At 51.3% G+C, this 24,802-nt stretch overlaps 1 protein-coding gene across 3 annotated transcripts; it reads right to left on the reverse strand.

Annotated features, from left to right (window-relative positions):
• On the reverse strand, nt 1–24,543 carry PIPOX (pipecolic acid and sarcosine oxidase). Of its 3 annotated transcripts, none has more exons than XM_032947324.2 (9): nt 23,825–24,543; nt 22,681–22,807; nt 18,768–18,916; nt 15,686–15,914; nt 8,418–8,612; nt 6,155–6,304; nt 3,742–3,897; nt 2,724–2,799; nt 1–515 (listed from the first exon to the last, which is right to left on the reverse strand). In XM_032947324.2, the coding sequence occupies exons 1-9, from the start codon at nt 23,854–23,856 to the stop codon at nt 385–387; spliced, it is 1,245 nt and encodes a 414-aa protein (XP_032803215.1). In that variant the 5' UTR covers nt 23,857–24,543; the 3' UTR covers nt 1–384. The 3 variants fall into 3 exon arrangements, with proteins under 3 accessions (XP_032803215.1, XP_032803216.1, XP_075918594.1); XM_032947325.2 differs by lacking the exon at nt 23,825–24,543 and adding an exon at nt 23,216–23,802; XM_076062479.1 differs by lacking the exon at nt 23,825–24,543 and adding an exon at nt 23,151–23,169.
• Nucleotides 24,544–24,802: the final 259 nt, after the last annotated feature.

Here is a 24,802-nt window from a genome sequence, read left to right on the forward strand (position 1 = left end):
TTCCCCCCCCCCCCCCCGTCTTGGGCGCCATCGCAAAAAATAATTTACACAAAATTGAACCGTAAATCATCACGGGGCACAAAAACAAATTTACTCTCACATCACAGCCGTTAATTGGATTGGATATGACTTTGTAATTAATTCCTAAATAAGAAAATATTTTCCACGTGGGCGCTCAAATTGAACAATTACCGTGTCGCGCCGCGTGCCAAACTGGTCAATCGTCGGGGGTTTGCATCGAGCCCCCTCCACAGACTCCAAAGATGTTCTTGTCCAGGCTCGGCGTTTTTTAGAGGATTGCGGGGACTGGGAGGCGCGAGGGGGGGCCCTCGAAATCGACAAGGCCCCCCTCACCTTGCCCCCCACCCCGTCGCGACCTCCGGCTCACAGCGAAGATTTTGGCTTGGCGTGGAAGCGGGCGATGGCGAAAGGTGAAAGGTCGAACGAGGGCGCGTCTCCCGTGGCCATCTCTGCGAGCAGCTTGCCCACGACCGGCGCCAGCTTGAAGCCGTGGCCTGCAGAGTGAGCGGGGAGAGGGGTGCGTGGTTGGCAAGGGGGTCCTGGTACCAGCAGCAGTGGCCGGTGGGTGCACGTCGGCGGGGAGCGGTGGTGCAGCGGTTAGCGCGCTGGGCTACGAACACGACGACGCGCATCCATTTCAGCTCCCAGCCATCGTCGGTGACGAATATCCAAACCGGTCCTTGGCCTCCTCCCCCCAAGGTTGACCAAACCTTAAATGAGTACCTGTGATGGTGTTTAAACATCAGCACTGGGGAGGCAAAGGTGGCCGGGTGTGGTGCTAGCCACCCAGCCAGCCGTGTGCCATGCTGGTCTTTATCGGTGCTCGCTAACAGCACCTGCACCAACAGCAGCGGTGCAGAGTTTACACTTCATAGCGCGCACTCAATGTCTCCAGCAAAAAAAAAATGCGCTCCCCTGAGCCACACCGGACGTGTTTTCTGCACGTAGGTCAGGGGGTCAAGATCAGCCACGTCGCTGAACGGTGACGGGCGCGTCCGTTTCGAGAAACGAGCGAGCGACACGAGTGAATCGTCGTCGTCGTCACGCTCAATCCCGGTGTCGTCACCACGACTGACTGTACTTTGTTGTTTTTAGTCCCCGCTCAATCCACGAGAGGTTGACAGCTTTACAAACAAACAGTCTCCAAACTACTTCTGTCGGCTGCTGCCACCCTTTTGAGAGAAAAAAAAACTGAGAATTGGAGCGAAACGGAATTTTGTTTAGGTTTGGTGGCCTCATTAAGAAGAATGGCCGCCGAGCTGTCTGGCCGTCCGTCCATACACCCGACAACCTCACGGTTTCTCGTCCCCGACAACAAAATTGCCTGTCAGATTTCTGGCTCTGATCCCTGCGCGGCGCTGTCCGCGACGTATCGGCGCGGCCGCTGCTGTCTTCGCCGTAGGTCGACGGCGCATCTTTTTGCCGCGTTTTCGCCCCGGCTCACGTTGCGTTCCAATCATCGCTGATAACTTTCGGTCACTGTGTCGGCCCGTTGTGTGGATGCGAGCCTCCCCACGCCGTGCTTCGCCCTGCTCGGTTGGCGAAGGGTTGGGGGCGGGAGCCGTGACCACGACCGGGATTAGAGATCGCCCGCCACCGATGAGAACCGTAGGCCGGGAATCCAAATTGGGGCGGCGTGGGTGGGGAGAGTGGAGGGGTTGACGGGTTCGTATCGCACCGTTGTGTTACGCCCCCCCCCCCCCCTCTCTCTGCGGGTCGGACTGCAGCAGCGGCGGGTCCCATGACCATTGATTTCCCGAATGCGCTTGAAAAACATTGAGTGCTATTTATCTTCCTGCTTTGTTTTTGTTGGTCCTTTTGTCCCTTTTGAGTTAGCGAGACGCGGATAGAGAGAGCGCAGGATAAAGACTGACCCCCCCCCCCCCAAAGTTAGCACGTGGACTTTGGGAGTTCGTTTGCCCAGGATATGGCAGTACAGCAAGCGGGCTACTGTGGGACAAAACCGTCGCACCCCGCCACCACGTATGCAAGAGATGATGCCGGGTACTCTGGCGTCGTGGTGGAGCGGCGGCGCAGCGATTAGCGCGCCGCGCTGTGAATCCGGCGCCCCGAGTTTGATTTCTGGCCGCTGCCAAGATCGGCTGTTTGCGATATCTGAACCGGTTCTAGGCAACCCCACCATCCCCTCCTTCACCAACCTGCGTTGACCAGCGTGGTGAAGTACGGTCAAACATATCTCCATGACTGACACGGCGTGAGCGAGCCCTTTATCCAGCACTCGATGATCAAAGGGCTGTAAATTATTACCATCTTCATGTTGTAACGGGTGCAAATGACCCCCCCCCCCGCAACCACTAGAGGCCGCTACATTTACCACAATGAAAAAAAAATCAGTTATTGGGTCAAATTGCAACCCTGAATCGTGACATTTCAATATGTTCTCCGCCGAATTTTAAATAATAATTCGCTACCCCTTGGCAATCCACTGCTGGATGAAGGCCTACGCCAACATTTTTTTACAATTTTGGTCGTGGAGGTTGCGTTGAGCATACTTAACCGCCACGCTGGTCAGAGGCGGAGTGGTGAAGAGAGGCGATGGAAGGGGTGGGGTGGGGGGTTCGGACATCTACTCGCTACGGATCATTTCACAGTGGTCAGGAATCGCACCGGGGGGGTGGTGGTGGTGTCACCGCTGCCGCCATATTAGAACCCAACCGTCGTCAGAATTAAAAATTTGGTACCTGAAAACCCGGCGCCGATGACGATGTTTCTGTGCAGAGGGTGGCGGTCCAGGATGAAGTTCTCGTCGGGGGTGTTCTGGGGACGCACGACGCAATGACCAGCCAGGGGCCGCCATCGTCCCGTCGTTTACAAACGTCATCGTCTCCCCCCCCCCCTCACAATAACAACAACAACAACAGAGGCGACCATAGTAGCCATGAAGTGTGACCTATCCGCTTAGTCGCTCGCGGTAAAGGGCTTTTGCTTGATCTTTTTTTTTATTTATAATGTTGTGGGGGTGGGGGGGGTAATTTGCGGCACGCAGCTGGAAGCCTATCGGTGCACGGGAGGAGTTTGATGTGCGGAGTTGGTGGTGGTGGGGGGAGGCCAGGTTGCAAAAGAAAATGAGATCTGAGGTGACGGAGGTGCCTCTGCCGCCTCTGCCGCCGCGAATCAACGCCGCATTCGCCGAGCTGCGAGCGCGCAAACCCGGCGACCCGACTTCGATTCCAGCTCACAGCCAACATCGGCCGAGGAATATCCGCCACCGGTCGACCCAGCCTCAAATGAGTACCTGATGCGATGTGTAGTAAACGTCGCCACTCGGGAGACAAAGGCGACCGGGCGTGCTGCTGGCTTGTCGTGTGCTTTGGCAGTCTTAAAAAGGTGCTCGCGAAGAGCACTTGCCCCAATAGTCTGTGAAAGGCTACATGGGGGATCTTTGTCTTTGTGTGTGTGTGCTGTACACGTGTAGCGGTTAGCGCGCTGCGCTACGAACCTGGCAACCGAGTTCGATTCCCGCTCACGGCCAACACCAGTTAAGATTATCTTAACCGGTCCTGGGTCTCACCTAGGACGACTCAGCCTCAAATGAGTACCTGGTGCAGTGTGTAAACAGTGCTGGCCACCCACCCCCTCGTGTGCTGTTCCAGCCTTCACAGGCGCTCGCAAACAGCAACTGCCCCAACAGTCTGTTGAAGGCGATACGGAGGATCTTTGTCTCTGTGCGCACGTGTCCGCGCGAGGTGCGGTGCTCACCGTGTACATGCACGTCTCCACCACGGCCGGCGTGGGCACGAGGCCGGGGAATCGGCGCGACACGTACGCGCGGAGCGCCTCCACGTCGCGCGTGTCGCCCTCGGCCCCCAGGTCGCGCGCGTCGGGGTTCACCGGAGTGCCGTAGTGGTAGCACACCTGCGCGGCGACACACCCGGGGGAAAACCATCACTCCCAGCGTGATTGTCGTCGTCGTCCTCATCGCCGTCATGATGTTCAACTTCTGTCGCACCGTACATAGCCAACCGTGCTCATCAGCGGTGCGGGAGAAGGACAACAAACTGAACACAAAAAAAACGTTCTAAATAGATGAGTTATCAATATAGATTTAAGTGCATCGCTGCAGTGGATTCCTTATAATCGCAAGAGCCTTCCAGACGGTCGTAGAAGCGCATCTGAACGCGCGCGATGCGGTGACCGTCTTTGTTTCGATGGCCAGCCAAAAGCCGCTGCGAGGATGACCGGAGTTCACGTGACGGTCATCGTCGTCAGCTCCAGCAACCCTGCAGCGTGAGCTTGCTTGAAGGTCGACACGGGCGACGGCAGAGCCGGTCGGTGGTTGGCTAATGCTGCACGTGGCTTCTGCTTGTAATTCAGCGCTGTGGAGATGACAGCGAGGGTTGGTGGATCGCCGCACAACTGTTGATAGATCATGGCTGATGATGATAATGAAAGGAGTTTGCACTGCCCGCTAAACTGACTCGTGCAGTCCTATCAAACTCAAATCACTGCAGCAAAGTTTCTGGGTGGTTCCCCCCCACCCCCAACCAAAACAGCCGTTGCATAATCACACAACTAACCCCGCCAGCACGAGCGCTGTAACTAAAATGCGTTTTGACAATTCTATCCAACCGGTTCAGGAGGCGTTAAATTAGAGCAGGCGTTGCTATGGCGATATCTTTTGGGATGGAGGCGCGAGCGAATGGGGGTGGTGGCACGGAGAAATGGGGGGGGGGGGGGTCCGAGATGGAGCCCACGAGCAGAGGGGAGCGCGGGGCGGGGGGGGGGCGGTGCCGGATCACCAAATCCCACAGAGGATCGTGCGGCGGCGATTCAGTCACTCCGACAAACCACGTGGCCCTCGATTTTAATCAGCCAGGGTATAGCGGCCTCTAGTGGCTTCAGAGGTCATGCGAACCCATTTCACGTCACGGCATCGACCAACAAACAATTGCAGCCCCTTGTCAATTGCACTGATGGATGAAGGCCCTCCCCCATCCCATGGAAATCACGCCTTTGTTTAACCATACTTCACCGTGCTGGTCAGTGTGGGTTGGTGAAGGGGGCAGGTGGCCAAAAACCAACATCAGCAGAGGCAATGCCGGTGAACTGCCGGAGGAGGGTGCAGTATTGTTATTTTGTGCTACGGATTATAAAATTGTGTCGAACCAGAACCCGTATCTTAAAGAGGGGGAGGGGGGGTCTGTATGTACGTATGTTGAACTTCTTTCGCACCGTACGTAGCCAACCGCGGCTAACTTCCAGACGTCTACGACATCTGGATGCTACGACATCTGGAGACACTGCGGATCGAAACCGGTCAAGAGTGCTGCTTGTGCCGAATCAAGGCGGCTGAATGTGCTGCACTCCCCAGAAGGCCGTGGGGCCGATGGAATGTGACAAAAAATACTTTAATTTGTTTACGTGGAGAGACGGGGGTCGACGGAATGAGACGCATTGTCTGCTTGCCTTTTTTAAATCTTATCACCTGCGCGCTCCACAATGATACGAGCAATTAGTTTGTGTTATTCGTGCAATAAATCACTTTTGCTTTTACTGTTACGGGTCCATATAGGGACATTACCCACTGCCCCTTGAGGCTATCTCTTTCTCACGGCGCAATCGGCCAACCGGCACGGTCGCGATTTATGGGACGTCCATAAATGACGTCACGCGATTTTGGACGATTTTTGACCCCCCTCGTCACACGGCGTCACAAAAAGTCAGACCCCCCCCCTTCAAAAATGACGTCACAAAGCTCTGCCCCCCCCCCAAAAAAAACATGCTTCAAATCATATTCTTAGCTCTTTCGGTAAATATATATTTTATTGTTTCCCTTCAACGTGACTTTACCGAAATAGCTAAGAATATGAATTACTGCAGTCACGAAAGCTTTAAATCAAAATTTTTGCTTCAAATCGCTTTAAACTATTGTCATTGTAGTGCGTATTTAATGTGGCGCTGCACTCTGACGTTGTAGGATAAAACATTTATTAAAAAGTATTTAATTAAGTAGAACGTGTTGTCTATATTTAAAGTCGCGCATTTTGATGTGACGTCACATTTCTCAAACCCCCCTCTTCCCTCGTCACACATCGTCACAAATGTCTGACCCCCCCCCCCCGGGTGCGTGACGTCATTTATGGACGACGAACAAGAGAGCCCCCCTCTTCACCTTGAGCATGCCCGGGTACTCGTGGCTTGGGAGAGAGTAGACGTGGTGTGGAAGGTCAGAGGCCACGTCCAGCACGCACGGAAAGCCCGAGGCAGCGCTGTACGAGCCCGGCTGCTCCTCCTCCCAGTAGCACACGTTGACCCGCAGCGGCTGCACGCACAACGGGGTCAGTGCAGCAGCCAGGACAACACTCGCCGCACACTCACCACTCACCTGGCACCACTCACTCACCACTCACCTGGCACTACTCACCTGACAACACTCACCACTCACCTGACACCTGACACCACTCACCTGACACCACTCACCTGACACCACTCACCACTCACCTGACAACACTCACCACACACTCACCACTCACCTGGCACCATTTGCCACACACCACTCACCTGGCACCACTCACCACTCACCTGACACCACCACTCGCCACTCACCTGACAACACTCACCTGACACCACTCACCACACACGCACCACTCACCTGGCACACTCACCTGGCACACTCACCTGCCACCATTCACCACTCACCTGGCACCACACACTCACCACTCACCTGACACCACTCACCTGACACCACTCACCTCTCACCTGACACCACTCACCACACACTCACCTGACACCACTCACCACACACGCACCACTCACCTGGCACCACTCACCTGACACCATTCACCACACACCTGGCACCACCACGCACCACTCACCTGACACCACCACTCGCCACTCACCTGACACCACTCACCTGACACTACTCGCCAGACACTCACTGCACACTCACCACTCACCCGGCATTCACCACACCCCCGACACACGCATCACACGCGTGACTCACCAGGCGCTCACCACTCGATACTCACCACTGACCAGACATCCGAAGTGACTCTCATACTCACCTGCACTTAAGCATTTGTGACAATTAATTATTTACAGTGTATGCAAATTGTATGCTCATGTTACAATTTGGCTAAAGTTGAAAACAAAGCTGAACAAAGAGGACGGAAGAGTCTAAAACAACTGAATATTTTCCAGGTCGTTGGTAGATTGGAAGAGCCATGTGACTAGCAGCCACAAGCAGGGCAATGATGTATACTGGATGTGGTATGCCGGGGTGCGGAAATGTTTTTAGGGTCACGAGTAAACATACGCCGAAGAATTCAAGGTGGTTTCTCACTCAAACAATGAAAGCATGGGGGCCCCATTTTCAGCGAAGGGCCATTGGTGGAAATTCCACGTTCCCATGGCAGAGGAGAATGAACTAAAGAATAAATTAACGAAGGAATAGGGAACTGAGTGAGCGCTGGAAATTCCACATTGCTAATGCAGGGGAAAACGATTGAATGGAAGAGCAAATTAATGAAGGAACGATCAAATGAATGAGCGAGCACATGAACCAAAAAATAAACGAAATTTAGTGAATTAACGAATTGATGGCGAACGAATAAACAAACTACAAATTCATGACTGAACAAACAACAAACGTACGAATCTTGATTTGAAGCTTTCGTGACTGCAGGAATCCATACTCTTTGGTTCTTTCGGTAAAGTCACGTAGGTTGAGATACAATAAAATTATATTAAAACAAAACAATCACGACGTTTCGATCACAACACAAGCGATCTTCATCAGGTGTCAAAACACAAATCATGGAGGTAAATACAACAAGGAGATGAGAGACGAGAATTCAACAGACCGAAGAAACAAATAATAGATCACAACTTTTCGATCGCAACACAAGCATTCGTCATCAGGTGGGGCAACCACAGAAATAAAAAAAACTGCTGACGTAGGCGAGGCCTACTATATAACCTCGTGCCACGGCAGACCTCACGCCCTACGTCAGCAGTTGTGTTTTCTTGCTGTGGTTGTCCCACCTGATGACGATTGCTTGTGTGGCGATCGAAAAGTCGTGATCTATTATTTGTCTCCCTACGTGACTTCACCGAAAGAACCACAGAGTAGCTACCACACGAATAAATAAAAACATTTATGAACGAAACGAAACGTTTGAATGAATGAACGAACGTTGGGGGGGGTGGCAGGGGGTGCCAAGGGGGCGGGGGGATCGCGGCGGGGGCGGGGCGATCGTGGCGGTGGGCGGGGCGATCGCGGCGGTGGACGGGGCGATCGCGGCGGTGGGCGGGGCGATCGCGGCGGTGGGCGGGGCGATCGCGGCTGGGGCGATCGCGGCGGTGGGCGGGGCGATCGCGGCGGTGGGCGGGGCGATCGCGGCGAGGGGCGGGGCGATCGCGGCGGGGGGCGGTACCTGCAGCGGCAGCCGTAGCCCCAGCGATGAGAGCAGCGCGCCTGCCCAGGCCCCCACGGCGAGCACCACGGCGCTCGCCGCAAACCGCGGGCCCCGCCCCTCGCCGGTCGCCACGGTTACCGCGCGGCGGCCCGGCGAGACCGCCGACACCTTGAGCCCGTCGAGGATCCGCCCGCCATTCTCCTCGATCCTCTTCTGCGCAGCGTCGAAATCGCAGAGGCACAACGGGAGGGGAAGGGAAGCCGGGTGGTGTTGTTGTTGTTTACTCGGCCATCATGCTCTCCGAACGAGATCAAATTTGCACGAGCGTTGTTGTTGGGTGGCTTTTTTAAATATATATTGGGTGGGCCCCGGGTGTGTGATGTTATTTTTTGAGACGTGTGTATAACGCCGCACGTTTTAAAATCCTGAATTTTTTTTTATTATTTTTGTTGTAAATTTGCGTGGTTTTGCTTTTTAGCAGCACGCTCGTGAACAATCTGCTGTATGTAGGTTAGGAAGAAGGGTGTAAATTATGAATGATTACGCTCTGAATTTCAAGCACCGGGTTGACGTGCAGACGCTTTCACACGCGCGCACACATACACAGTGGCTTCTAATGTTTGACTTGAGCAAATTACAAACGGCTGCATTATTCTGAATGTACGCGGGTGAAACGTCGTGAAATCACTTTAAAAACAAAACACACCAAAAAAAACCAGTCTTCCTTCGCATACAAAATATATTTCAGATATATTTCCGTGGCACATGACAGCATTTGGTTGGAAGCGGGCAAACTCTGAATGGGTTTTCAATTTATCTGGATCTCATTAGCAGCGTTGGGCCTGTTAAACTAATGCTGTAGAGCCTCTTAGGTAATTGCTGCACCCTAGTGTGTGGCTCATAGCTCGCTTGGGAGAGGATTCAGTCGTGGTTCTGTGATATATCCTTCCGTTGGCCGCTCTCTAACATGGGGTGATGCAATGCTACGTGACTTTACCGAAAGAACCCAAGAGTATAGATTATTTGTCTCGCGAAACAATTGGGATAAAATTGGGGGGTGGGAAATGCAAACGAAAATAATATGGACGGACTTTAATTTTCTTTTTAAGTACAGTCCGTCCTGCTATAACGCTGCGTGTTTTCATAACGCGATGAATTTATTAGGAAACATGTTTTTTTCGTAACGCGGATGTGAATCGGATATAACGCGATTGAGTGAACGAAACTACATCGCGCGCGAGTAGGAATAAGCGGTTGTACGGCTGCCTCGGCGTAGCATCGCACGAGGCGGGATGCTGCTGGATGCTTCTAGATGCTACCCACGTGCCTCAGTCTTTGTTCAGCCTGCGTACGCATCTCACTTGTTATCACGGACTGTGCTTTACCAAATATAATTCGTCTCGCTTTGCATACAAGTTGATTTTAATTACAATGAGTGGCAAGGGTATGAAGCGTTCTGCTAGTGGTGCTAGTGGAAGTGAAGTGAAGAAAAGAAAAGCCATAACTCTTGAACAAAAACTCGATGTGATAAAGCGGTACGAACGAAACGAAAGAACACATGACATTATTCGCACAACGGGACTCACCGAATCCACGTTGCGCACTTCGTCGCGATGCAGAAAAAAATTAAGGAAAGTTGTGTTTCTGCAACAAACATAAGTGCAAGTCGGAGCGTCAGGGCCAGGCCCAAGATCGTCGAAGAGACTGAAAGGCTTCTTAGTTTATGGATAGAGAGTCAAACAAAGAGGAGATCGGGCCCCAGCTTCTTGACAATAAAACAAAAAGCCCTTTCAATCTATGAAGACCTCAAGAAAAAGTGTAAGCCGGACAACGTCCAACCATTTAACGCAAGCAGCGAGTGGCTTGCGGGCTTCAAGAAGCGCTTCGACTTGCACAATGCGAAATTGACTGTCGAAGCGGCGAGTGCAGATGCAGCTGTTGCTGCGAACTTCCCGGACGCCCTGAACCGAGTTATTGATGAAGGTGGCTACAGTCCCGATCGCATTTTTAACATTGATGAGACGGGCTTATGTTGGAAGAGGATGCCTTCCAGGACCCATGCCTCCAAGGAGGAGGCAACAGCTCCAGGCTTGAGGGCAGCGAAGGACAGACTCACGGTCATGTTGGGAGCTAACGCGAGTGGTGGCTATCGGCTCAAACCTGTTGTGGTACACCACTCGGCTAACCCGCGCACACTCAAAGGCTTCGTAAGGGCTGACCTTGGGGTACATTTCCGATCGAGCAAAAGGGGTTGGATGACTGACCAAATGTTCACGGACTACGTGTTGGAAACATTGCAGGACGAGCTGCGAAGGTACTGCAAGAGAAAAAATCAGGACTTCAAAATATTGTTAGTCGTAGACAATGCGCCGAGCCATCCACCCTATATTGTTGATTTATCGGAGCAGATCAAAGTTGTGTTCTTGCCACCTCATACAACCTCACTGTTGCAACCAATGGGCCAAGGAGTTATTGCTGCATTCAAGGCCTACTATCTGAGGCGCACCTTTGCCATGCTGATTGAGGCTACGGATGGAGAGAATAAGCCAAGCGTCGGTGACTTGGAGGTCGTTTAACATCAAGCAGGCAATTGACATCATCGTAGAGGCCTGGACAGACATCACGCAACCGTGCTTAAATGGCGTCTGCCGTAAGCTCTGCCTCACGTCGTTCGTGACTTTCGGGCCTTCGAGGCGCAGCAGGAACAACTGAAGAAGATCCAAATACAGTGCGTGGCGCTAGCAAGGCGAGCAGGATTCGAGAAAGTAGAGGGTGCCGAGGAGTCCCATAGGGAGGAACTTTCGACGGAGGAATTGCAAAAACTGACTGCTGAGGTGGTTGCAGCAATTGAGGAGGATGATGACGATGGTGATCCTGAAGAAGCGCCACCCCGTGAACTAACTGCGGCTATTCTGTCGTCAGCTTTGCAAGACTTTGAACGGGGCATGCAAAAGTTGGAGGACAATGACTGCAATGCGAAGCGCAGTGCAAAAATCCTCCCAGCAATAAAGGCTCAGCTGGCCCCATACGTTGAGCTCCTCGAAGAAAAAAGAAAAGCCACCAAACAGCGGAAGATTGATCAATTTTTGGTTCCAGATGGACCCAAAACCCCTGAAGATCCAGCGCCGTCAACATCCAAAGGCACCTCATCGGCCGGTTCAACGTTTTTTCGACCACGAGCTCCAAAAGAAACAGATCACTCACCCGAGTCGCCAAATGATGCAGGAATGGTTGAATTATCGGAATAATCAGATGACCTAGCAGAGGTTGAATCGCTCCCATCTTCTAAATCAACAGATGATCTACCAATGGTTGAGTCATCTCAACCCTCTCCTCCTTCATCTTCACAATGACTCCATCTCCCGCTCCACCACTCATCTCAAGCGACCATCGTATCTTATTGCGGTAAGTGTACATTTTTTTTTATCTAAGTTTATTTACATTTCATAAATATTTCTTGTGGTTACAATTTTTTTTATGAGAAAATGTTATCGTTAAAATCTGTGAAGCGATTCCCGTCACATGCTTCATCGTTTTCTCCCTTCACCCTAATCCACGGCTATGTTTTCTATCGCTTAGCGACTAAAGCTGTGACGTGCATTTTGTTATTTTTTCGTAAACAAATGTATTTACTTATATTATCAAACTAAAACATAGTAATTATAAAATTACACTTAAAAATCGACAATAATTTAACAAATTTTCATGAAAAATGTCAGTCATGTTAGTGTTTTCGAAACCTACTACCCCCTTAACTGCCATTGAAAAAACGCTTATTACAACGCGATGATTCCATAACGCAGTGTTCTTCAGGAATGCAACGACTGCCGCGTTATCGGAGAAGAGACTTAACGTAACATCATCGTCCACGAATATTTGTGAATGTTTGGGCCACGTGTGCTTCTCATTAGGCCGTGAATTAACATGCTGAAGCTCCGATGGCGAAAATCCAGACATCAAACCCAAGCGCTCTGCAGCGTTGTGGTTGATCTGCCACTGACCGGCGAACCTCCTCGGCGATTCTCTCTGTCTCTCCGCATGTGTGTGCACGATCCTGGGAGGGACACTGCCCTGACAACAAGCATCTCAAGTCATTACCTGCATTTCAAAAAGAAAGACTACAATGCATCCTCTCTCATCATCCATACATATCTTTTTGCAGTGCTGGAGGAGCGGCGGTTGGGGTAACGGGGGGGGGGGGATGGGGGAGGTCGTGAATAATCCAGGGCCTCTCTGGTGTGCTTTCGGGTTTGTACCCTGTTTTTTTGTTTGGTTTTTCGGAATTCGTGTCCCCGACGTTTCAGATCCACGTGCCGGGAGTTTCCTAGCGCGTGGCAGGTACGTGTAAATTACACGTCCAGGTTTCAAGCTTGTGAGGCACGTGACAGGAGTAGCTTCGGGAGTAACGCAACCGACGCTGGTCCAGTCCGCCGGAGAGCGGGCCTAATAGAACGATGCAGTTCGCGATTTGGTCCATCGTTTGGTTCGGGTGGCCGCGGTCGCTGCACTGTGGGGCCGTCTGTAATTTCCCCACTCGTGGGAGAGGTGCTCGCGGTAGCCAAAGCGGTCGATGGAGGGAGCCGGCCACAGTTTTATTAGTGTGTCATCGAAGCCTGTGCGTGGAGCAGACCAAACTCGGGAGCTGTTCAGTTGGCAAATAAGCTTCCAGGCACATGGAGCGAAACGTCCGTTCGTCGGGCCGAATAGCGCGGCGGTTCAGCCTTTAAAACGCATCGGAGAGCCGTACGGCACAACCGCAAAAATCAATGCGGCGATCGCAATTCGTCGTTTTGATTTTAAAACCTCGGCCCTGACCCCAGCGTCGCGAGTAGTGAGTAGCGCAAGAGGGGCGGAGGATCGCCACGGCCTGGCGGGGACGCTCGTTAGCTCCCTGCTGTGCTCGTTCAACATACTCACGTATTTTGTCTCCTCCTCCAATAACGTTCGCCTACGAAAGTGAGTTTCGCACTCGCACGTGTCCTTTCATATTTATGTATCGTTGCAAAATTAGTTTGACTCTGTACTGTGGCTGGAGAGGTGCTTCGGAGGCGCACGCTGCAAATTACATTACGAAAAGAGACAAAAAAAAGGAAAGAAGTAGGTTTTAGAGAACGTACACAGCACTTTAGAGATTTAATTTTAACTATTAAGGAATATGTGGGGCTTGGGCAGGATGAGTCAGAGCTGGAAGGGGCGATGGCTGCTGGCCGAGACTAACGACGGAATGACAGCCAAGGCAAGGAATGCCTTGGCCGTTACAGTCAACAAAATAACACGGAAAATTGTTTTACCCCACACCCCCCGTTTGGCACAATAGCAATACTAATGGCATTCATAACGAGGAATATTTTGACGGACATGCTGACCGTGACTCCAAGGCGCGGAGCCAAGCTCAGTGTCGCTCGAAGCCGGGGCGATAAGAGGTGGTGGGGGGGGCGATGATGGCTGCGTTCCAGACGGTGGGGGGCTGCCATGGACGGTGGATGCGTGACGCAAACAGGTGGTGAATGGACGGGATGGGCATCAAGGCGGAGGGCAATTTGCCCAGAGGAGCCTCTGCTAGGGGGGGGGCGGCTGCCATTTCATAGCAGCAGCTGCATTGACTATCGGCAGGGAACAACAGCTCGGGGCTCCGCGGTGGCGAGATGTTAACTACCTTGCCTGGTATGCAAGGAAGGTCGTGAGCTCGATCCTGACCCTCACGCCTGCTTTAAATTTGGAGTTTGCTTGCCTCTATCCTCGTGGTCGCGTGTATTATTCCCTCCACATTTAGGATAGACATGCGTTTATAGTGTTTGGCTGCTATACATTTCCATGTGATAATCCACTTCGTTGAGCGATCATTTGTGGCCATGTCGCTCCTGAAAAAGAGCTATATAGCAGCTAAGTGGGCCTTACCTTGGTAAAATAAATATTGTTTAGTTTTTAGCTGCTGCTGTTGTTGCCTGGGCCAAGGTCTGGCCAGGCATTGGATCCATCCCACTTCAACTCACTTGCAGAACCAAAGACGGCCAATGAGTGACAAGCAGTGTGATAATAATAATTTAATTTCACAAAGCAGGCGTAAAATCATGCAAATTTCATCGCATAACGATTTGGAATGTTTTAACGCGCACACAGGCTCAAGTAACCGTAGACAAAGCGGGAGGGCAGCCGGAATTGGCGCCGACAATTGCCCAAGCTATGTGGTCCTTGTGTTGAGATATTTTGCCATGATCACCAAAACAGATTCAAGAGTCCAATTTTTGTTCTGCTGGTCACCTTGCATCCTCAGCCCACAACGTCTTGGTATTCGCAGGCCGTCTACCATCGAAGTACTAACCAGGCTAAAACCTGCGTAGCTTCCAAGATCCGACAGAATCGGGTGAGGTAAGGGCGATTCGCACAGACAATCTGGAATGAGCTGGTGGGGCCACACTGCTGGGAAGCTGGCAACCGACATGAATGAACGAATCAATTAAGAGGTCTAGTAGCTGGGCAGTCCAGTGCAATGAGTGAGCTCAGTACTTTGGAAGTTTTCACACTGAAACATCGCCGAGTCGTAAATTATTCTAACGCAATTAAAGTAATGAATATTCAGCAGAAATTCTTGTTTTAATTAAGTCAGTGCTGTAATGCGTTTTCAAGCAATATCACTCCCTTGGAATTAACTTAAATCGTCAGTAACTCCGAGGAAACATTGATTATTTTATTGTTGCCATCTAACAACAAAGCCATATGTTAAAGTTCGTGTTTCGTTTGTTACATAATGATGGTTAGCGGGGCATGCTAGCCACCTGTGATCCCACGCTCCCGAGGCAAGGGTTGGTGGATGGCAAGAAGAGATTTAGAAAAAGAAAACTCCCAAACCTGCTCGTCTCCCGGGGGATGACACTTTTCCTTGCCCGGACATTTTCCATCCACTGCTTGACGAGGACCTCGCCATGCCGTCCGTGTAGGTCATGATGGTTATTTAACCATGCTGCGCCATGCTGGTCAGTGCCCTTTGGTAAAGTCTCGGGCCATAGAAGTACAGTGTAACAATCGATTGTGTTGTGCTGCCCTCTGTTGGCCACCACGTAGCCACACGAGGCATAGCACTTAGAAACGATAGTTATCCATCACCTCTGCCACATGCACAGGGATAGCTGCCACAGGGGGGTCCACTTAGCTAGAATGCCACACAAGACAGTGGAATGCTTTCGACGAGGTGTGGTGGTGGAACATGCTCGGGAGCTGCCGATCCATTTAAGCCAGCGCCACTACGCGCGGGCAAACCCTTATCCTCCTCCTCCCCGCAAACTCACCCAGAGGGCGGACATCGCTCGCTGGGCGTGGAGCACCCCTCCGTCCGGCTCCAGGATGGCGGCGGTGGAAGCGCCTTCCGCGCTGGGAGGGAACGCGAGGCCCGGGTAGCGAGCTGCCAGCTCCTCACCCTCCAGGTCCTCGTGCCGCGCGCCCACGTGCTCCAGCGCCCGTCTCGTGGCCTCCAGCTCCGGGTGCCCGCGAGGGCCCAGCATCAGCAACCCCGTGCGCCTGTCCAGTCACATAGCGTAACTTTCACGGTGTAGCCCGCATGCTGAGCTGCTGCTCTACTGGCCTGCCAGGAATGCTGTGGATGTGTACTGCTCTGCGTTGTGTTCTGTCTCCCCCACCCTTCCCCCCTATTGTTGTAAATGCTCTGGCGCTGCGGTGTCACGAAGAGGATCTGGAAATGAAGGTCAACTGGCCGATGGAGTGTGTTCGCGTAAATTAACGAGGCTGTTGCAAATTGTAATTGAAAATATAAATTTAGTCAGCCTCCACACTGCACAGTTTCCTCAGGTTCAGAGGCACAGACAAGCAGGAAGGCAGCCACAATCGGCACCAAAAATTGCCCAAGCTTTGGTCCTATATTAAGATGTTTGACTAACTCCGTGATTGAGTGATTATACATGTGAAAAGAAACTAGAGTAACGAGAAAAAACTCACGTGTACGAGGGGGAAACACTCTATCCCCGTACAAATGTAGATAAAACAGGGAAGCCAGGGTATGGCGACCTTGACGCCCATTGGGATGGAGTTTCACGACATTTGTGTGGTACACCAACGCTCACCTCCGCAAGCTAGCGCCACCACCACCCGGCCTATCCACAACAATCCTACCTGATCGCACCCCGTGCTCCTGGGCCTTCTTGCACACCACTGCATGCACCATCGCAGTATCACGAGTACAATAAGGCGAGATGGATGTGGCGTGGCCAAAATAATTCCTGGAACAGCGTTCTGGACGGTGCCCCAAACAGAAAGATGGACAGAGTCGCATCATTAACTGCGACGCGGGGGGTGGAACGAGGCAGCCAGCTGTGCATGCGATGTGGATGCCAGCTGGAGGTAGTACAGAAAGTAGGTTGCCGTTCGGCTGATCTGCGCATTTATTTTTTTATCCAGTTCACACTCTGGGACGCGTGAATTCTTGCATTTTACCTATGGGCGCTGTGGTTGTGGTATTATCCCTCGCGCAAAACTGCCTCGAGCAGTTTGGGGAAAAGTGTTACCCGCGCATCTCTCCTGAAATAGTCTAGAGACTCGATTAAGGCTCTGAAGGGACAACAAAGAATTGTACTTATTGTCCACCCCACCATGGCCGAGGGGAGGGAACGCGCCTGAGAGGACATTAATTGCGGAGATGGAGTGATGAAATTGGCTCGTGTGCAAGGCGCTGGCATGGGTTGCTGCTTCGTATGATCGTTGGGGATAGCAGAGGTCTTCATCCGGCGATGGATAGACCATGACTGCTGATAATGATAATTATTAAGACGCTTCAAGGTTTGTATCAACACAAGAAGCAAGGGAAATTATGCCTGGTGCCTCCCGTTCACGTAGGCCACGAGAGATCTTGAAACACACTACGTGTGATGAGGCCCTGCCTCGGCAAACGTGGTTACCACTCGATTGGAAAATTACTCAATTGGAATTATCGCATCGCAAATATCGCCCCCCTACTGCAAAAAAACAAGCGCACACCTCCTGAAAGAGCCACGAGACTCGGAGAGGCTTTCCTGGGTATACAACCTTACTCGTAATAACTGGTGCCCTCTTGAGGCATTGAGGTTTCTTGAAAGTGTGCCCATGACCCCCTCCGTTTCTTGTCGTTCTGTCATCGGTCACGCGACTCGCGTGTGCGTGTAACCCATCAAACCGATGAAGTGGGTGGCCTAGTGGTTGGCGCACCGCGCAATGGTAACCCAGCGGCCCGAGTTCTATTCCACAGAAATGGCGAACATCAGTGACGAGTGGTGTCTGAAACCGGCCCTGGGCCTCTCCTAGGCTAACTCTGCATAGAAAATGTGTGCCTATAGTTGCGGTGTGTAAACATCGGCACTGGGGAGGCAAAGACGGCCAGACGTGGTGTTCACCGCACCACCCATTTCTTGAACCGTACCGGCCCTCATAAGTTCCCGCTAATCGCACTTGTCACAACAGCCTGTGTATGCTACACGGGGGATCTTTGTCTTTTTTTGCACTCATAAAAAACCCAGTGTGAGCACTGAGGGCAGTGTTCACCCTTTGCCCGGAATTACGCAACGTAACGCGACATGTCTCTTTGCAAGGCCAGGCGGCTTTACCATGGGGTCATTTGTATGCCACACCGACTGCACTTTCAATTTCAGACAAATTCCGTGAATTAAATTAGGTGTTCTCTCGAGGTGGCTGGCTTTTATACATGCCCGGTTCCCTCACGCGGGTAAGCTTGCCTGTGTTCAATCAGCGGTATCATCTGCTCGCCTCTCAATTCCCCCACGACACCTCACACTGATTAGATGATGACGGTCTGCAGTGCTACCAGGTGGTATAAATCGGTGTAATCATCCATAAATGTCCGTGTAATTTTTCTTAGAATTTTTTTTTAACTGCCTGTTTCTCAAGAGTTATTGCAAAGTGCACTTATCGAGCTTTTGGTGCATCGTGTCACTAGACAGAGGGTCCGTGCGGAACTCTCGCATGGCGGTGCGTCGCCGCGGTGTGTTAAAGAACGGCCCGTGGAAGCATATTCCACGGAACTGCTTCTGAGATCCGTTCAAGCGACGTCTCTTACCCACACTCGGTGTCGCTTCACTCTCACACGTGACCCGACACAGAGCAATCATTATTCATCGCACGACAAACTGAACCCTTTGAAATCTCATGGCTGGAATTTAGCCAAATCATGTGAACCACAGCAACGTGAGATCGAATCGAACCAGCGACCTCTGGAGTCCAGCACGCTGCTAACCGTTACACCACCACCGTGGGTGGCTCCCTTTCGCGCCTCAGTTAAAAAGCGAAACATTGTGCGAGGCATTTCTAAATGTGCGGCAAACTGCTACCAGGGTCCATGCCAACGTCGTCGTCGCCTGTCGCTCTCACGTGTAGAGGGTGGAGCCGGTCTCTCTCCCGAGCTTGTCCCACGCCTCGAAGCAGTCGGTCATCATGAGCGCGTAGTGCAGCTCGGGGTAGGCGCGGCGCGTGATGCGCGACTGTCCGTGGGAGCTTCCGCGGGAATGGGGCAACGGAAACTGCGGCGGAGCAGATCGAGAGAGAGGGGTGGGTGGCATAACGGCGGGGATGGAGAGGGATTGCAGAGAAAGAGATAATTCGTTATCGGCGAGTCTTTGTACGACAGTCAAACAGATATGTTTCATTCTCCGAGCCGGAATTTAGCCGCATTAAGTGCAACACCAAATTCGTGATTCTTTTGTCGTGTCATCATTGGTAACTGACCAAAGACATTTCCACTTGAGACGTTACAGTCATTTAATCCCAGGCGGCTGCCTGGAATCGAACCCAGGATCTCGGCGGTGCCAAGTCAGCGCTGATCTCCAGAGCCACCTCTAGAAATGTATTTATATTTATTTTCACCCGATTGAACAGGCTATAGTCGGTGCCATGTTTTGTGTTATTACCAACACCACACCGCAGCGGCGCATGATACATTTGATACCATAAACCACAGACATGAAGTGGTGACGCAGTGGCTTGCGCACTGCGCAATTAACCCAGCGACCTGAATTCGATTGCTGGCTCAGACTAAATCAGTGGTGATTTGGTATCCGAACTCAACAGCGTGGTGAAGTATGGTCAAACAAATCTCCACATGACTGACATGGCATGAAAAGCCGTCATCTACCAGTGGATTGACAGCTGTAAATTATTTTCACTATTGTAATTGTTACAGATGTGTATACCATATTTGCAACATATATAGAACATCTCAATAAGCCAAAGGAGTACGTGACCAAGGACACAGTACACATTGAAGAGGGGCCATCTGAAAGGGCCAAATATCATCTACATTATGAAAAAAAAACTGCATTTATTTTTCTGCTAGTCTGTTTGCTGCTCACGGCACCTCAGTCATTTTAAGTGGTTCAGAACCGGGACTCAGGCAGGCCTCATTCTTACTGGAAGGAACAAGGCACCTATAGCATTAATGATCAGCTATGTAAAACCTATGACCTTTGATCGAAGTCAAACAAACCGTGACCACAAATGTTTTTCTACATTAAATCTCAGATGATTTGAGAAATGTATACGCTCTTTTCTAATTCTATTATTACTGTGTTTTGAGTTTAGAGCTGGCAATTGTTTTTATTCCGTTTTTTGTATATATTTGTTTGGTTGTATACCCAGGAAAGCCTCACTGAGTCTCAACACTGTTGCAGGAGGGTTCTGTCCAGTAGCCTATGGCTAACGTTTAGCACTGAAATGCTTCACGTAAACAGGTTAGGATATGTGTTTCTAGCTGTGGGAGGTAACCAAAGGACCCATAGAATAACCATGCACAACAGGGGGAGAACATACAAAACTTCACACAGAAAGGATCCCGAGTGGGGACTCAAACCCAGGGACTTTTTGTGGCGGGGCACGAGTGTTCATCACTGAGGCAGCCTGCAGGAATCGTCCGAGTGAAATGAGAAAATACAGATAACATGTGGATAACAATTGTAGTCTGTTAAACTGTGGCATTTCACAGGCATTCTATTTACCCAGAAAAGCCTCACCAAGTATGAACCGTTTTGCAGGAGTCGTTTAACCATTTCGCTGAGTTGTGTTAAACCATTTCTATTCAAGACTGCTTGGCTTCCTGTGAAAGTGACCCAACCCCTCAGAGCTCCGCACAAATATAGATTCAAGATTCCATTTCTGTGCTAATAATAATCTATCACCCTGCGTCTGTGCTAATAATCTATTTCAACGTGTAACGCGCCACACAGTATTCGCTCGCTCTCATAGAGACCAACTCGGAGGCTCGAGGAGGAACCAACACAGACCAGCGGGATGGCAGCCACGCGATGAACAGGTGCCAACAATTGCACAAGCTCAGCGGTCCTATATGTATTAAGGTGCTGTCGGCCAATTCATGATTGTTTTCATGTAGGCGGAATCCCACGCGTACTGAATCTACAACGCCCCACATTAATAAATAAAAAAAACTAAATACAAACGTTTTCTTTTACTAAGTAAGGTCAACTGAGCTATATTACACTTTTTCGGAAGAGACCTGGCCACAAATGATAGCTCAACGAAGTGGCTTATCACGTGATAATTTATAGCAGCCAAATACTCTAAATGCTTGTTTCTAAATGTGGAGGGAAAAACCCCGAGGACTTAGAGAAACATCCATGCGACCACAGGGAGAGCATGCATACTCCAAATATACAGGCGTCAGGGTCGGGTTCGAACCCACAACCTCCTGTATACCAGGCGAAATAGTTAACATCTCGCCACCGTGGCGCTAAAGATTTCCACATTAAATACCCAACCCCCTAACCCAGCCACCCATACTCTAACCCCTAGCTCAATTTCCACTGGAACGACTGCAGTTGTGAATCCATGTGAGAATTATTAACGAGATGTGAGGCTAGTTTACACGTTAAACGAAAGGGCATTGATTTGCCCTACTAACTCTTGCTTGTTGTTCATATTGTTGCACGATGTTTCTGCACGAGATCAGCGCCGATTGTACTTCACCCTTGCGTCATTGCGTTCTCGCTTAATTAGGCCTACGGATAATTTGGTGAACGAAAGTAATACGTGTGCGTAACTCGAAAGCCAAAGTTATTTCCTGCCCAAATGAACGCCAAGGCAATACTCATCTCCTGCTTTACAGTCCCGTGCGCTGGCGGTGGAAATTCCTGTGGCACCAATCGCATATTTAACGAACTCAAGTGTCTTCAATTCAGCCGGAACAAAAGCGGAAGAATCCGGAACGCTATTCCCAGGAATTACTTTGGCAACGTCGCATCCATTTCGCCTTGATTCATCTCGGTGGTGTGTAAGAATATACTGTTGGGTAGAATAATGGACGCTGTACTCTAGTGGCAGTGCCTTAAGCCAATAATCCCCTAGTCTAAGCCAGCCTGGCAGCTAAATGAAGGACCCCCTTGCTTAATTAATTTGCTCTCCTTTGTACGGCAGGGTACTGAGCGACGTTGGCTGGCCAGTTGACGGCCACGGGAGCAATGCTGCCAGTGTCCGGAATGCCGCCAGCAAATGAGCGAAGCATTGGCCACTTGCCCGATGTGTGCCACGGTTTGGTTTTGACAACCAGTCGCTGCTTTTCATCTTCCAGCGGTGTCATAGATTTTAACTCTTGACAGCTGCCCGTCCGTTTTCATACCACTACCACTTACAATACCTCCGAGGACAAACGCATGTTAGAAAGAGAGACAATAATCCATGCCTACGCATGGTTTTTATTCCTTGTTTTTTTTTATAGCATTACGCGTAGATGCGCTACTGGCTAAACGGTGGTGAGGCACGCCTGTGGAGGCAGGGAGGGTTGGTGGATCGCACGAATGTTGTGAAACTCCATTCCTATGGGCGATGAGAAGATGCCAAACCCTGGTCCGCTGGGATAGGGCAGGACTGCGAGTGGACCTATCGCCATCTGTTTACATCTGTACGGGGATTGAGTGTTTCCCCCTCGCGCAGGGCACGGGTTTTCTCCGGGAGCTCCGGTTTCCTCCTCCCACGTGGTATAATAAACACAACTCAGCATTAATTGGGGGCTGAAAACATCTTGAAATAAAAATCCAATGTAGTGGAAGAAATCATTTTATAAGTAAGAAATTGTGCACGACCAGAAGGAAGGTGGTGTGGCTGATGGGTATGTGTACAAATGTACACACGTGTACGCGGAGGGAGAGATGTGTGAAGGTGGTGGTTTGTCCGCTTGAAAGAATAATTATTTAGGGATTTCAAGGGGGGTTTGCACCATCAAGCACCACTCTGACGTAGTGGACTCGGGGTGGGAGGAGGGCTGTCGATATCATCTCACCTGGTCAAGGAGCAGAACCTTGGAGCCGGGCCTGCTGTCGAGGAGGTGGTAGGCCGTGAAGGAGCCCTGCACTCCCGCTCCCACCACGATATAGTCATACTCCTCCAGAGACATTGTTCGCTCGGATCTGCACGCGGTGTAGAGCGACGGGCAGAGAGAGAGAGAAGAGAGGACTTGAAGTGGTGGTGTGTACCTGTGTGGGTTATCGTGTCTGTCTAAGTCAGTGTGTCCTCCTTTGGCTTGTCTTTGAAGGGAGCGGGGTCGTGTAGCGGTGATCCGAGTTCGATTCCCGAACTCGGATCACCAAATATCTGAACCGGTTCTGGGCCTCTCCTAGGTCGACTCAGCCTCAAAATAGATGGACAACTAATTTCTTTAGAACTGCTTCTTTGTGTTGAGTTTGTTGTCCTTCCCCCGCACCTGCGATGGGCACGGTAGGCTACGTACGGTGCGAGGGAAGTTCAACTTACATGCATAGCAACTGGGGAGACAAAGGCGGCCGGGCGTGGTTCTGGCCACCCACCCCCTCGTGTACCTTCACAGGTGCTCGCTATCACTGCCCTTGTTCTTCAGAGTGAGTGTTGTAACGGCAGCGAGAGAGTTTGTTGCGTTTGTTCTTGCTTGTGCGAGTTATTGCGCGAATGAGTTACATTGTGTGAACGAGTGTGTGAGTGCGTGAATGTGTTGTCGTGTGCGTGAATGTGTTGTGAATGTGTTGTCGTGTGCGTGAAGGTGTTGTGAATGTGTTGTCGTGTGCGTGAATGTGTTGTGAATGTGTTGAGTGTAAATGTGTCGTCGTGTGCGTGAGTGTGAATCTGTTGTGAGTGTGAATGTGTTGTGAATGTGTTGTCGTGTGCGTGAATTTGTTGTGAATGGGTTCTGTGCGTGAGTGTGAATGCGTTGTGAGTGTGAATGGGTTCTGTGCGTGAGTGTGAATGTGTTGTGAGTGTGAATGGGTTTTGTGCGTGAGTGTGAATGTGTTGTCGTGTGCGTGAGTGTGAATGTGTTGTGAGTGTGAACGTGTTGTGTGAGTGATAATGAGTTGGCGTGTGCGTGAATCTGTTGTGAGTGTGAATCTGTTGTGTTGTGTGAGTGATAATAAGTTGTTGTGTGCGTCAATGTGTCGTGAGTGTGCATCCCTTACTGATTGAACAGTCGGTTGGTGGTGCCGTTCATACGCCCCTGGTGTTCCGATGCGTCGCGTTATGCCGTGTGAGCGTGCTTTCTAACTTGCGCCTATTTAATGCGTGCGATTGCTAGTGTGTAGGGGGGGTGGCTGTGTTACCCGAGGTGCACCTAGCCTGGTACAAGCGACACTTCGTGGCGAACGACGGTTGTTGTCAATGTGCTGTGTTCTTGCCTACGTGCGTTATTATTGTGGCTTCGCGTGTGCGCGATGTATTAACTCTATATTATCTAAACAAAGTATAGCTGCTAGACGACACTAAGTCGCCAAGACCGCTAACCCCGTCCCCTGCAAAACAGCCTCGAAGGCTCGAGTCGGTGGTGCCTGGGGTCTGCCTATCGGCTCGGAGTGACTGCGCGCGCGCACGTGTTGACGCGCACGTGCGCACGCGTTCACGCGTGAACCGCCTCTTGTAACCTTTTACACCCCGAGTTTTAAAGTCCACGCACGTACGAGGATACAGTAACCGTGTAGGAGCGTGGGGGTGGCTCGGCGAGATGCATTTGAACAGAGGACAACCCCAGCGCACCCCTCCGCAGTACCCCACGGGTACACGTACAGCAAAGACAAAGGTCCCACCCCCACCGTGTAGCCTTGACAGACTTTTGGGGCAAGTGCCGTTCGCGAGTAGCACCGATGAAGGCCGGCACTGTGACACACGGAGGGGGGAGGGGGTGTGGGTGGCCGGCACCACGCCCCGGTCGCCTTTGTCGATGTTCACATTGCAGCAAGTAATCGTTTTGAGGCCGAGTCTACCTAGGGGAGGCCCACGACCGGTTCAGATAATTATCATCGCTTGGCGTTGGTGCCCGTGGGCGGGAATCGAACTCGGGTGGCCGGGTATCGAAGCGCAGCGCGCTAACCGCTGCACCACCGCTCCGCGCCCGTACACACGCACACACGCCTTGCCTCGCCAACCGCCCTGAGGCTCGAGAG

Source organism: Petromyzon marinus, chromosome 5 (assembly GCF_048934315.1).
Source record: "Petromyzon marinus isolate PM22_M1 ecotype Great Lakes invasive population chromosome 5, UKy_Petmar_22M1.pri1.0, whole genome shotgun sequence".
NCBI classification, from domain to species: Eukaryota; Metazoa; Chordata; class Hyperoartia; order Petromyzontiformes; family Petromyzontidae; genus Petromyzon; species Petromyzon marinus.